This window comes from Syzygium oleosum, unplaced genomic scaffold (genome assembly GCF_021117445.2).
Source record: "Syzygium oleosum isolate NSW1041296 unplaced genomic scaffold, Sole_v2.1 Sole_v2.08, whole genome shotgun sequence".
NCBI lineage: Eukaryota > Viridiplantae > Streptophyta > Magnoliopsida > Myrtales > Myrtaceae > Syzygium > Syzygium oleosum.
This window is the reverse complement of record NW_026607492.1, coordinates 2,067,110-2,080,517: the sequence shown is the minus strand read 5'-3', so window position 1 is coordinate 2,080,517 and position 13,408 is coordinate 2,067,110. Positions and strand designations below refer to the sequence as shown.

General features: G+C 39.6%; 1 protein-coding gene across 1 annotated transcript; it reads left to right on the top strand.

The window, feature by feature from the left end:
* The first annotated feature begins 5,671 nt into the window (after positions 1-5,671).
* Positions 5,672-10,806, top strand: LOC115669044 (splicing factor U2af large subunit B-like). Its single transcript, XM_056313874.1, has 7 exons — positions 5,672-6,021; positions 6,120-6,232; positions 6,360-6,806; positions 7,119-7,254; positions 7,502-7,569; positions 8,095-8,298; positions 10,393-10,806. Exons 1-7 carry the CDS (start codon positions 5,961-5,963, stop codon positions 10,804-10,806), a joined length of 1,443 nt encoding a protein of 480 aa, XP_056169849.1. The 5' UTR covers positions 5,672-5,960.
* The last annotated feature ends 2,602 nt before the right edge of the window (positions 10,807-13,408 follow it).

The following is a 13,408-nucleotide window of genomic DNA, read 5'->3' as shown; positions in this document are numbered from 1 at the left end:
ATAAGGAATTTCGATTAATTTTTTTGAACTAACTACTTCGCATATTGATTTTTCTTGGTGAACTGCGGCCATTTATGTAGTATGTAAGAAAGCAATTGCCAAAGGAGTGATCTTAGAGTTTTGCTGCTCTTTTTCTGTTGTTTTGCTTAGTTGGAAATCGCAGAGCTCTTTCGTCTCCCTCCATAAACTTCGTACATATTACTCATCTCCCCCCGCCATCTCTCTTCACCATTTCTTCGTTTAAGTCGTAACTCATTTACATTTCAAAAGTTATCTTTCATCCTCACTTTAATATGTATATAAAAATTACATAAAATACTGACGACGGCATCCTATTTATTTAATTAATTCGTTTAAGTTGTTCTAAATTCTTATTAGTAAGTCCTCGTCATAACTCTCTAATCAAAATAATATGTTAATATCAAGTTGTTGTCTGTATATTGAAATGTATCGATATATTGAAAAGCCACCTCCAACGAAATTATCACCGGCCACCGTGCTAAGAGACCGCTCTCGCCGCTCTCCACTTTCCTCTCCCTCAATCCTAGCTTGTGCCTCTCATTTTGGACGGGGTGGCACCTTTTTATGAGAAATGATATGGTGCATAGATCCATTGGTCTAATCTTCGAGGGTATAAACCCATCAAACTGCTCTTGAGCTAGTCGATCTCGCCTTGCACATCTCGATATTTTTCGAGTTCGAATATGTCCGAGTATTGAATCGAGCCAAGCTCAAACTTTGAATACACAACTTGAGTTGGTCACGAGACCAATCAAACAGTTGATTTTCAATTGCAGTGCATTTTCAGACTATGAGTTAGAGTTTAGTTCAAATTTCATGCAAATTTTATTGACAAGTCCAGTCAGCTTCGACTTTGTTGAAAAGTTATCTAAGTTGAGCTCGAGTTTAGAAAATCTTGCTCTCAATAGAGCTTCATAGTAGCATCAGGTTTTGAATATTTTAATCGAATCGAGTTTTGAGTACTGAGGTGCGTACTAACGTCAACTGAACTTTGTTTTAATTACGCCCATGAATCAAAGTGTACAAACCATACAGGAACCTGCGCTTTTCTAGCAAGATCCGATCTTTGACATAAGTTAGGGAAACCAGCCCCACCACCTCAGGGTAGTCGCGGGCCACTTAGTGATCGACACGTGGTGCCACTTCAACGGATGGGTCCCACCGGACATATCCGAAATCCAAGATTGGCCCAGGCCCAATATCCAATCTTTGGCTCTCGATCCTGACCGTCGGTTCCTACTGCACCATGGGAAATCAACGTGGACACCATCGCACCATCTTGGCCCCACCATCTTTTCCCTTATTAAAAAGCCCCAACTCACACACAGAATTCACTCACTCCCAAAGCCGAAACCAGCATTCAACCACTCCCTCTGCCTCTCCCTCTCCCTCTGCATGGAGCTCAACCCTTCCTCCTCCGCCCCCTCCTTCACTTTCCGAGATGATTTCCCTTTCCTTCCGGGCATTTTCCAAGAAAATTCCCTCCCCAAACCACAGGGCGGCTTCTCTCTTGACCTCGAGACTCCTCCTCCACCTCCTCTTAACGTGAATGGCTTCTTCTACAAGCTCCTCCACAGCCGTAGCCCCGACATTCTCGACCATGACCATGGCTTCACCATCGAAGGCTCCTCCTCGAACCCTTTCTCTTCGGTGGTCTCGAACCCACAGCTCAACCCGTCATTTCATCACCGATCCCCAGATCCTCAACCGGCCGCGACGTTCCCCAGAGCGCTCAACCTTTGTGCCCAGCTGCCGCTGCCGACCCCTCCTCCTCCTCCGTGCGTCGACACCTCGCTGAAGAGTTGCGACGACAGCGACGGCGTAGTGGTGCATGGCCAGCTCGAGCTCAAGAGCCTCTTTGACTATGGTGCGGTTGATCACCGTCGTTATCACGATCCGGTGACGGTGGACCGCCAGATCATGCCTTTGCTCGACTTGAATGACCTTGGATCGCTGAATGAAAAACTCGGTGAAGAGTTCTCTTCGGGTGGCATGAGCTCGGACCGCCAATGGGGTCATGAGCGGGACGACGGTGGTGATGATCGCAGCAGGAGAGAGGTGGTGATAGGTCTGTCGCACCAGCAGCCGAAGCCGACAACCGGAAAAAAGAAGAGAGAGAATGAGAATGACGAGGCTGACAAGGAGCCCTTGGTCGTCAAAGGCCAATGGACTCCTGAAGAAGACAGACAGGTTAAGACATGACAAGCACCCTTTTTTGGCTTGTTTCTTCTCCTTCATCTAATTTTTTTTTTCTGGTTTTGAATGTTTGTCTTTTTTTTTTTTTTTTGATATCTGAGTTTTTAGCTTATTTTCCTCGTTAGGGTTTCTGGGCTTCTTTTTTTCCGAAATTTTGGGGGTGATATGTGATGAATAAAATTATTCACTGTCTGTATATCTTTTCTGCAATCGCTTGACGATGTTGATTAGGATGCATGCACTACAAAAAAACAAGGATTTAGCCACGGAAATTAGCGACGAATAATTTTTCATCGCTAATTAGCGACGGAATTTGCAATTATTCGTCGCAAATTTGCGACGAATTTTGCGACGGAAAAAAATCCATGGCTAATGTGCGACGAAATTAGCGACGAATTTTTTTTCCGTTGCTAATTTGCGACGAAAAAAAAAGTCGTCGCTAATTTGCGACGGAATTTGCCACGAAAAAAAATTCGTCGCAAATTTGCGACGAAATTATCGACAAATTTTTTTTCCGTTGCTAATTTGCGATGGAAAAAAATGTCGTCGCTAATTTGCGACGGAATTTGCCACGAAAAAAAATTCGTCGCTAATTTGCAACGGAATTTGCTACGAAAAAGTATTCGTTGCTAATTTGCGACGAAGTTAGTGACTTATTTTTTTTCGTCGCTAATTTTGCGACGTAATTTGCAACGAAAAATAAATTCGTCGCTAATATATGTATTGCGTGTCAAATATTTACTAATATATAAATGTAAATTGTTAATAGGATTTTTCAAACTTCAATGTATGAACTACCACCAAATGAGTTGGACCGTTTGTGCGATGAACAATTTGCAGCATGGTTCAAAACATATGTAAGTTGCCTATGGACTAAAATCAAGTTATTAATATTTTATACATCATTTAAATATATATTATTGACTTTGCGTGTGTGACCTTAGGTTCACAGTAATCATGATCAAGTTGAAGAGCAAAGATTGCTATATTATCTGTCATGAGGTCTAAAGTCAAGAGTACGAACTTGTACATATTTCATAAACGGGTATAATTTTCACACTCAAGAATATTGAATGGGAAAAGCCACAATGAATAGTGGTGTGTGTGTTTCGGTCATCCAATGGTTGCGGTTCAAAGATGATTTTTATGGCTTGTTGGATGAAATCATAGAGATAGAGTACCTGGACCATTAATGCGGGTTGTGTTATTTAAGTGCATGTGGTTCGACCCCGTCAAAGGAATGAAGGTGCATACGAAGTTTAATTTAGTTGAAATAAATTACAAGAAAAGGTATATGAAATATGAACCATTTGTGTTGGCACAACAAGCAATTCAAGTATATTATGCATCATATCCTAGTTTGAAACGTGACAAAACTGATTGATTGGCTGTATCTAAAATCAAAGCACGAAGAAAAATCGAGAAACATTGGAAGGATACAACATATCAACAAGAGGAAGTTTGTAACACGGTTCAAACTGAGGAATATGATGATGATGACGATGACGACGACGACGACGATGATGTTCAAGAAGAAGATCAAGATGAAGACGAAGGTGAAGATGACGATTTAGATTTTTGAGACTTTTTAGTAATTATGTCGTAATTATTAGTATTGTTGTTGTTGTTGTTGTTGTTGTTGTTGTTATTGTTATTATTATTATTGTTGTTGTTATTGTTGATTATTATTATTGCTATTATTGTTACTGACACGTTATTGTCGAGAAAAAAAATGAATTAGGCGTGTGTGGGCTAGTAGAAATGAAATTCATGGCAAATTTGCACGGATTTAACATTTGAAAAAAAATGAATTGCGGCATTTTTTATGAAATTCGTGGCTAAAATCCGTGGCAAATTTGCCATGGATTTTAGCCACGAATTTCATAAAAAAAATGAATTGTGGGCATTTTTATGAAATTCGTGGCTAAAATCCGTGGCAAATTTAGCCACGAATTTCATAAAAAATGGACGTAGGCATGTGTATGGCATTTTTTAAAAATTCGTGGCTAAAATCCGTGGCAAATTTGCCACGGATTTTAGCCACGAATTTCATAAAAAAAAATGAATTGTGGGCATTTTTATGAAATTCGTGGCTAAAATCCGTGGCAAATTTGCCACGGATTTTAGCCACGAATTTCATAAAAAAAATGAATTGTGGGCATTTTTATGAAATTCGTGGCTAAAATCCGTGGCAAATTTGCCACGGATTTTAGCCACGAATTTCATAAAAAAAAATGAATTGTGGGCATTTTTATGAAATTCGTGGCTAAAATCCGTGGCAAATTTGCCACGGATTTTAACGAATTTCGTAAAAAAAATGGACGTAGGCATGTGTATGGGCATTTTTCAAGAAATTCGTGGCTAAAATCCGTGGCAAATTTGCACGGATTTTAGCCACATATTTCATAAAATGAATTTTGGGCTTTTTATGAAATTCGTGGCTAAAATCCGTGGCAAATTTGCCACGGATTTTAGCCACGAATTTCATAAAAAAATGAATTTTGGGCTTTTTATGAAATTCGTGGCTAAAATCCGTGGCAAATTTGCCACGGATTTTAGCCACGAATTTCATAAAAAAAAATGAATTGTGGGCATTTTTGCCACGAATTTCATAAAAAAAATGAATTGTGGGCATTTTTATGAAATTCGTGGCTAAAATCCGTGGCAACCCACAATTCATTTTTTTATGTCCGTGGCTTTGTTTAGCGACGAACTCTTCTGTCCGTGGCAAAATTCCCTAATTTTGCTCCCCGCCCTCTCTCAAATTTGCCCGCCCTCACCCCAATTTTTCTCTCTCTCTCTGTTATTCCTCGGATCCCCCCCCTTCCGCCAAACACCTCTCCGTCGCTCCCTCCTCCCCTCCACCAGCCATGATGGCCACCCTCACAGCCACTGCCGCCGTCGCCTCCTCCTCCGTCGCCATCCGCCCGTTCCGCTCCCACAAGCCCTCCCGCGCGCCCGCCGGGATCAGGTGCTCCGTCGCCGAGGGCCCCGCGATCTCCCAGCCGAGGGCCGCCGGCGGGGGACTGGTTGATTGCGTGGTGGTCGGGGGCGGGATCAGCGGGCTTTGCATCGCCTAGACGCTCACCACGAAGCACCGCGACAGGGCCCCCGATGTGGTCGTCACCGAGGCCAGGGACCGCGTCGGCGGCAACATCACCACCGTCGAGAGGGACGGCTACCTGTGGGAGGAGGGCCTCAATAGTTTCCAGCCATTCCGAGATTGGTACGTTCCCATTCCGAGATTAATACGTTCCGTCGGTCCCATTCCGAGATTTGTACGTTCCGCCTACTCTGATTTTGTGACCTTCTTATTGAAGTTCTCGAGTATGTTCGTGTGTCAACTGATAGATATATCGTCGGATTATTGTAATGGTTGTCGTTGCTCTTGTTTCGTTAGAATTGGGTATAGTCTTGATCGAGAAGTGGAGATGATGTTTGTGAGTTTATAGGGTAAATGGGTCAGGATAGGGTGCTTTGCAAGTGTTTGATGAATGACCCAGTTCTCCAATTTGAGAATAGACGTGCAATTTTGGACCTTTTTTTATGCTGTTGTGAATAGCGGGGCGAGGCTCGAATCGGCGTGAGTTCTTTCTTGGGTGTTCTTCCTTTTTTTTTCTGGGGAAAAGGAAGAAAATGGAGAGGACAAAGCAATCGTTGGATAGATGCTCAAGAACACTCAGACTTCACTTGCAGAAGGTAGTGCTTCATGTGTTAATTTTTGTGAAGCTTTCGTTGGATAGATGCTTGCGACCTTTTTTAGCCAGGTTATGGCTGCTATTGGAGGAAATACTGCAGGTCCAGGTAGGAGGACTTTAATTTTAAGCCCTTGAGTTAATAACTATTTTAGTTCACATTTCTATTATGGTATTGATTTTCATCTTTTGTTTTTATGTGCACAGGGGATGCTGTTGTCAATGTTTACATAAACCATGAAAAGAAGTTTGCTTTTGTGGAAATGAGATCTGTTGAGGAGGCAAGCAATGCAATGGCCTTAGATGGCATTATCTTTGAGGTAAGTTCAATTACATTTTTAACATAATTCTACATTTTTTCTTGCGGTGGATCTGCCCCCTTTTTTCGAGGACATTCATATATCTACAACATTGACAAAACGTTAACTAGTTTGAATTTTTGTGCAGGGAGCGCCTGTGAAGGTGAGGAGGTCCAGTGATTACAACCCCTCCCTTGCAGCAACTCTTGGTCCTAGCCAACCTAATCCTAACCTAAATCTTGGTGCGGTTGGTTTAACCCCGGGTTCTGCTGGTGGGCTTGAAGGCCCTGACCGCATTTTTGTGGGTGGATTACCATATTACTTTACAGAAGTGCAAGTGAGGGAGCTGCTGGAATCTTTTGGTCCTCTTAGGGGTTTTGATCTAGTGAAAGACAGGGAGACTGGAAATTCCAAAGGCTATGCTTTTTGCATTTATCAAGATCTCTCAGTCACGGATATAGCTTGTGCAGCTCTCGATGGCATTAAAATGGGCGACAAGACTCTCACTGTTAGGCGTGCTAACCAGGGTGCAAACCAACCAAAACCTGAACAGGAGAGTGTTTTGTTGCATGCACAGCAGCAGATAGCTCTGCAGGTGAAAGGTTTTTACATTCATCGTTGAGGAGTCCTTTTGCATGGTCAAGTTTTTCTACAATTTCAATTTTTTGGCTAATTCTTGCAATTTCAGTTCCGTGAATTATAGCAGCATTGTTGACATATTCTCGAGTATATTCATAGTAGTTTTTTTCAGCGTCATCTCCGCTTTTATTTTATTTTGCATCTGTGAGTTGGAACTTTAACTGAGATGTGGTTCATTGAATGTGTGACATTGGTTTCTTCTTTTTAATTTGTCTTGTTACGATTATGTCCTCAAGTCTAAATTACCAAGGCTTTTAAACTTTTGCAGAAGCTTATGTATCAACTTGGTGCACTTGCTACTAAAGTGGTATGTCTAACACAAGTAGTTACTGAGGATGAGCTTAAAGATGATGGGGAGTATGAAGATATATTGGAGGATATGAGACAAGAAGGCGGAAAATTTGGTAAGAACTGTCTATATAGTTCTTGTTAATTTCTGCTCTTATTTTGAGGTTTTTGACTCGCCAAAAGTATATTAATATTTTTGTTCTTTCTTTGTGCTGTATCTCTATTTTACAGCCTTTTCTTGTTCCACATTCTGCTTAAAGAATCGGGCCTAACATTCAGAAAGAAGTTTCCAAAGCCTTATATCTTCACCTAGATTTCAAAATCTAAGCTCTTTTCTTCGTTCTAATGATACTTGTTTTGCAGGTAATTTGGTGAATGTGGCCATACCTCGTCCCAGACCAGATGGAGAACCTTCCGCAGGTGTTGGAAAGGTAATTCTACCACCTGCTATGGGCAATGCTCTTCTGCCTCCCTGGGTATCTGCGTTTGTCTTCATTTTTCTCCCTCTGGGTGTTGGAAATACATGGGTGCTCATGTGTCTTTCTGCTTTTGGTTTTTTTATGACGTTTGGAGGAGGGGGTAAGGGGTGTTGGCTGCTACCATGTTACAATACTCTCCCATCATAAGTTGCAAATTATCTGTTATATTATGATTCGTTGTCTCTGATTCTTTTCTATCCTCTGTGGCCAATGTGCCTACTGTGCAAGACTTAGGAAATGATGGATTTGGGGGTTGATAATGTAGTGCTTTGTTGCCATAAAAGACCTGACCGCAAATTAATAATTGTAGTGCTTTGTGGCCAATCCTTGGTAATGGACCATCCTCTACTGAAAATTGTAGATGAGGGTCGAGATCATGTCTCCTTTGGTGCCCTGAACCAATGTAATGAAATGTATGAAGTGATATTAAATTGCCAATCCAGCATTCTTATCACTGATGCAATTGCTGGATTCCAGAAAATGCTCTGCATGGATCCTAGAAGAAGCAAGATGCTCTGCAAGAACTTCACGATCTTATTACCTCGAAGAGATCCCGAGCATGGCAAAATACCCTTGAGAGGATTATGTTCAAGTACACTGAGCTATGTGTTGATATGCGGAGGGGGAGATTTGTCAAGGATGTTTAAGTACATTGAGCTAATGTTCAAGTACATGAAAAATGTAGATGAATGTATTCATTTTCATATTATTATAATAGTTTGATGACATTGAGCTATATGTTCAAGTACATGGAATATGTAGCTGAATATATTTCATTTTCATATTATTATAATATTTTGATGTTATTAAGTGCTTAATCAATGTTAAATACAAATTCTAGAAATTAATTTTGCTTTAAATTACATTTAAAATCGAATAAGAAAATGAAATACATTCATTTTGGTGGGTAATTTAAATTACCCACGAATTTTGCCACGAATAAGTTCGTTGCAAAAAACTGACAAAAAAAAAAATTGGTGACAAATTAGCCATGAATTTTGCCACGAAATGTGTTCGTCGCAAATTAGCGATAAATTTTGCCACGAATAATTAAGAACGATTTTTGCCACGAAAATATTTCGTCGCAATTTCGCGACCAACAAAAAAAAGTTTTAAAAAAAATAGCGACGAATTTTGCCACGAATACAGTTCGTGGCAAATTAGCGACGAATTTTGCCACGAATATTTAGCGACGAATTTTGCCACGAATAAAGTTCGTGGCAAATTAGCGACGAATTTTGCCACGAATACAATTCGTGGCAAATTAGTCACGAATTTTGCCATGAATAATTAGCGACAAATTTTGCGACAAATTTTGTTTCATGGCAAATTAGCCACGAATAATTAGCGACGAATTTTGCGACGAATTTTTTTTCGTCGCAAAATTTTGCGACGGCCTATTAGCGACGAATTTTTTTCTGTCGCTAATTTCGTCGCAAATTAGTTTAGCAACGAATTTTGCCAAATTTTTCGTGGCAAAATTCGTCGCTAAAACCAACTTTTTTTGTAGTGATGGAACTAAAAGGTGGGCTCAGATTGCCCAGATGCTTGACGGGAGAGTGGGAAAACAATGTAGGGAGAGATGGCATAACCATCTAAGGCCTGATATCAAGGTTTTTTTCCCCATTTTTCCTTTAAAAATATGTTTTTCCTTGCCCATAATTTGTTCTTGCTTTAGACTCTACCACCATTATACCTTCCATTATATTAATTTACATTGACCATCCTACTCATTTAGTATTGTATTCATAAAAAGAATCACAGTTAGATTTGATAAGTGAATCGCATACATGGGAAGTATATCTAGAGACAGATATACGATATGCATATAGATTAAAGGATACGAGCATTCAACACTCATTGTGATTTTCCATCGTGATTTATCATGAATTCATGCCATAATCGCACCATTCATACACAACATTATTGAGTATATGTATTTCTTTTATTACCTTTCCACGGAAATATGACTTTATTTCCTTATCTTTACCGACGCGTGTCGTCTAGTGTGTGGAACTCGTGACTCTATCCCTTCTTTTTGTCGTTATTAAGTTTTTGGCTGACTTAATTCTTAAAGTTTGCTAATACGCTACTTATCCTGCGTCGTTTAGTCCATATGCAACAACTCACAAGCATGCATGGCGACAAGTACCCATGCGGACCGGATTTTTGGGAAACCATGCCTTATAAGCAGGGCTGTAAAAATCTCAAAAGATGCTTTGATTCTTATTAATCATAAATGCCTTTTTTCTAACTTCTAGTGGTGACCAAATTGCATGAACCCTTCATGCACTTCCATGCCCTAGCTCAGCAGCTAATTAAGAACAAAACAAAAGGTTAAATCCATTTTATGAACTCCAAATTCTTCCATTTAACACACGACATATACCTATTAAATCACCCCAAAAAATTAGGAATATATCACAATTAAGCCTTACATGAATAAGATCCATAATTATATTAAAAGGGTGTAAATGCATTCATTATGAATTTTCCTCATTTTTTTCCCTCAAAGAAACTTCACCTTTATATATAAAAAAAACATTTTACACTTGCATGTAAATACACATACTTTGTAATCTATTTGATCAATTAAAATTGAAAAATCAAATTACTATCGATTGTATTAATGAAGTGTAATCATGATCCACTATAAAATTAAGGACTTCGCCAAAGACCCAAACTCACAAAACCCTAGAATAAGTTTTTCTATCTCTTCTCCTCCTTTTTTTATTCTATTTCTTCTTCGTTGGGCTCTCATCAGTTTCTTAGCAGAAGGACTCGTGGAGCATCGAAGAAGACAAGATCCTGATTCAAGCACACAAGCAGATTGGGAACAAATGGGCCGAGATAGCCAAGAGATTGCCTGGAAGGACTGAAAACACAATTGAGAACCACTGGAATGCTACCAAGCGCAGGCAACTCTCTAAGCGCGAGTTACTTCCCTACAACAACAACTCCAACCTATTGCAAAATTATATCAGGAGTGTCACCACTCCATCTCCTCCGAAACGGTCCGCACCGGCTCGTGGTCGCGACCACCGCCCCCACCAGACCAAGAAGCTGTCGTTGTCTTTGTTGGCGGCAGCCATTTCTCGTGGCTCGGACATGCAGCCTGAAGCGACCAACCGCCCCCAGCAGGCGCCGGATCACCACCACCACCACCAGCTGCCGCTGCCACCTGCTTAGAGGCCAGACAGCAGTTACTTTGGTTTTCCAATGGTTAATGGGAAAGAAAATCTTGGGCTTTATCAGGTGAATGAACATCATTATCATTAGGTGCTGAGTGAAGGCGGTGGTAATGGGAGTGAAGAGAGATTTGATAATGAACGTGAGTGTGACCTGGAGATGAGCTTGGAGATGGATGGTGATCGCCACCACCACCGTCGCCAGCAGCACCATAATGACCATCAACGTCAGGAGATTAAGGAGCTGGACTTTCTCGAGATGATGGCTCGCCGAAGTGGCTAATTCTGAATTCATAAATACCCTGGTAGGTAATAAAAGGCCCTTGCATTGTAGTTTCTTCTCAAAATGTTATCTTTGTGTTTTCCCAGTTTGCTTATCTGAGACCTAATGTTGTTGTTCTAGTAACCGTACGTGAGATAGAGACTTTTGTTTTATTCCCATATAACCATTTGAAGGGGTGTGTATGACTATGTAAGGGTTTATGTGATTGACCTGGGAGAGGTCTAATATTATTACATATGCATGTGTTTAGCTTAGTTATTCTATGTTTACCTCGACATCTTCGGTGACGAATCAAAACTTCTATCACTATCTCTCGACAATTAACTAATTCGCTAGGTGAAAACAAGAAAAGGAAAAGGTAAGGGAATTGAAGATTTATTTGAGCAAAACATATGCATGTAATTTCTGCAAGGGGACCGATTAAGAACTATTCACAATGTCACCAAAAACCTTTCACAAAGTAAGTGCGAGAGTTCTTATTATTACTTCTCTTTTCGTTTAAAGATCAAACCCTATCTACTTTGGTCAAGGTGAAATGCTAGTGAGTGATTATAGTGAGTGATTATAGGATTTTGGAAGTTGGCAATTCTCTACAAAGGAACTATTGTTCGACCCTTTTAACCTCGTGGATGCACACGGGAGTAAAAGACATTGTAACTTTAGCAAAGATGATATGATATTACTGCAGTTTGAACTTTTAAATCTTTCGCTATAGATGGTCAACTAGCTTATACATGTTTGAAGCTCAAAATGCATCCAACTGGGAAAATTTGTCAAGGATAAGACAATTTGCATGGAAACATGGGGACATTCCCACTTTTAGGGCTTTTTGATCGTCCCATCAGAGCTGAACCTTAATCAATGTACTATTGGATCATGATGCCCATTTAACCCATTGTTCGGAAGGGCTTTGCTAGGCAATGTATTTGTATGATTAGACCTAACCAATCTAATCAAGCTCACTATAGATCACGACTCTCGAATTGTTAAGATGATCGCTTGCCGAAGTGGCTAATTCGAATTCATAATTACCCTAGTTGGTAATAAAAGGCCCTTACATGATAGCTATGTATCCACATCATATCCAAACCGAAGCGTTTAATCTGTTATAAAATATTAAGTGCTTTGGTATTAACTATGCCATCATGGCATCAGGCTTTGCTCCTTATTTTTTCAACATGAACTGCAAAAGGACAGAAACTCCATTGAGAAGTTTATCCTTATTTTAGCTCTCTCTCGAGCACCAAATACGGCACAGCGCTTTGCATGAGTTTCGTTGTTGTAGTGTAGAAAATTTTTAGCCGTCAAAACTTTGGAAGAAGCATGTCAAAACTTCTTTGCAATATCACGGTCACATCGTACAACCAAGAAAACTTCTTTTTTGTTTGTTTGTGACATTGATATTGTCCTTGAGTCAAAGTGAGCCGTTCTTATTAACCATTCTTAGCTGAATTTATCTCCAAAAAGAGTTGAGCATTAATGCCACATTGGCTTCTGAAGGGGTACTTAATTTCGGAAAGAAATCCAGCATTCACTCCTCTTCTTTGGTTCTTTTTATTGCAATATTTATGTTCTTCCTCAATGCTAATTAGTCTTAAACACTTTCCCATTCTTTTGAACCTATCCAATAACCTTCCACTTTCTCATTTTAGGCTCCATTTGTTTCATTGAAAATTAATGATTTGGAAAATATTTTTCTAGAAATAAATATTTTTATCTCTTATAAAAATGAATGAATAAATTTTTTTATCATCTACGAAAATGTTTCGACATAAATTGTTGTCAATAATAATGTTTTAGGAAATTATTTTTCAAATAATTTATTTTTTTCGAAACAAATTGAGCTTTAAACAAAACTCTAATCCTCTCCTCTATTTACTATGATAAAAAAAAATCTTGCAAAATAGGCGTTCCTTTTTTAAATCAATGATCTGACAGTGCAATTAAGATAGTTTGTGTTTGTCCTGGTCCGTCGGTCTGTCTTTAAAATGAACTTGATTAATATGCATTTGAAAGCTACCAGAAAACATGTAAAATGTACGAATTCTAAAAATTCTCTCCATCTCACTCTCATCTCATTAGCCCTTTCTTAAGCATTATTCATTGATTCTATAAAGAATTCCGATTATATTTCAAAATGATTTCGATTAATTTTTTTTGGACTGACTACTTAATTTTTGCATAAAAGAGCTAACCATTAATGCCATACTAGCTTCTGAAGAGGTACTTTTAATTTAGGGAAAGAAATCCAGCATTCACTCCTCCTCCGCCTCGTGATGATTTTTCTTTCCTTTCGGGCATGGAGCTCAACCTTTCCTCC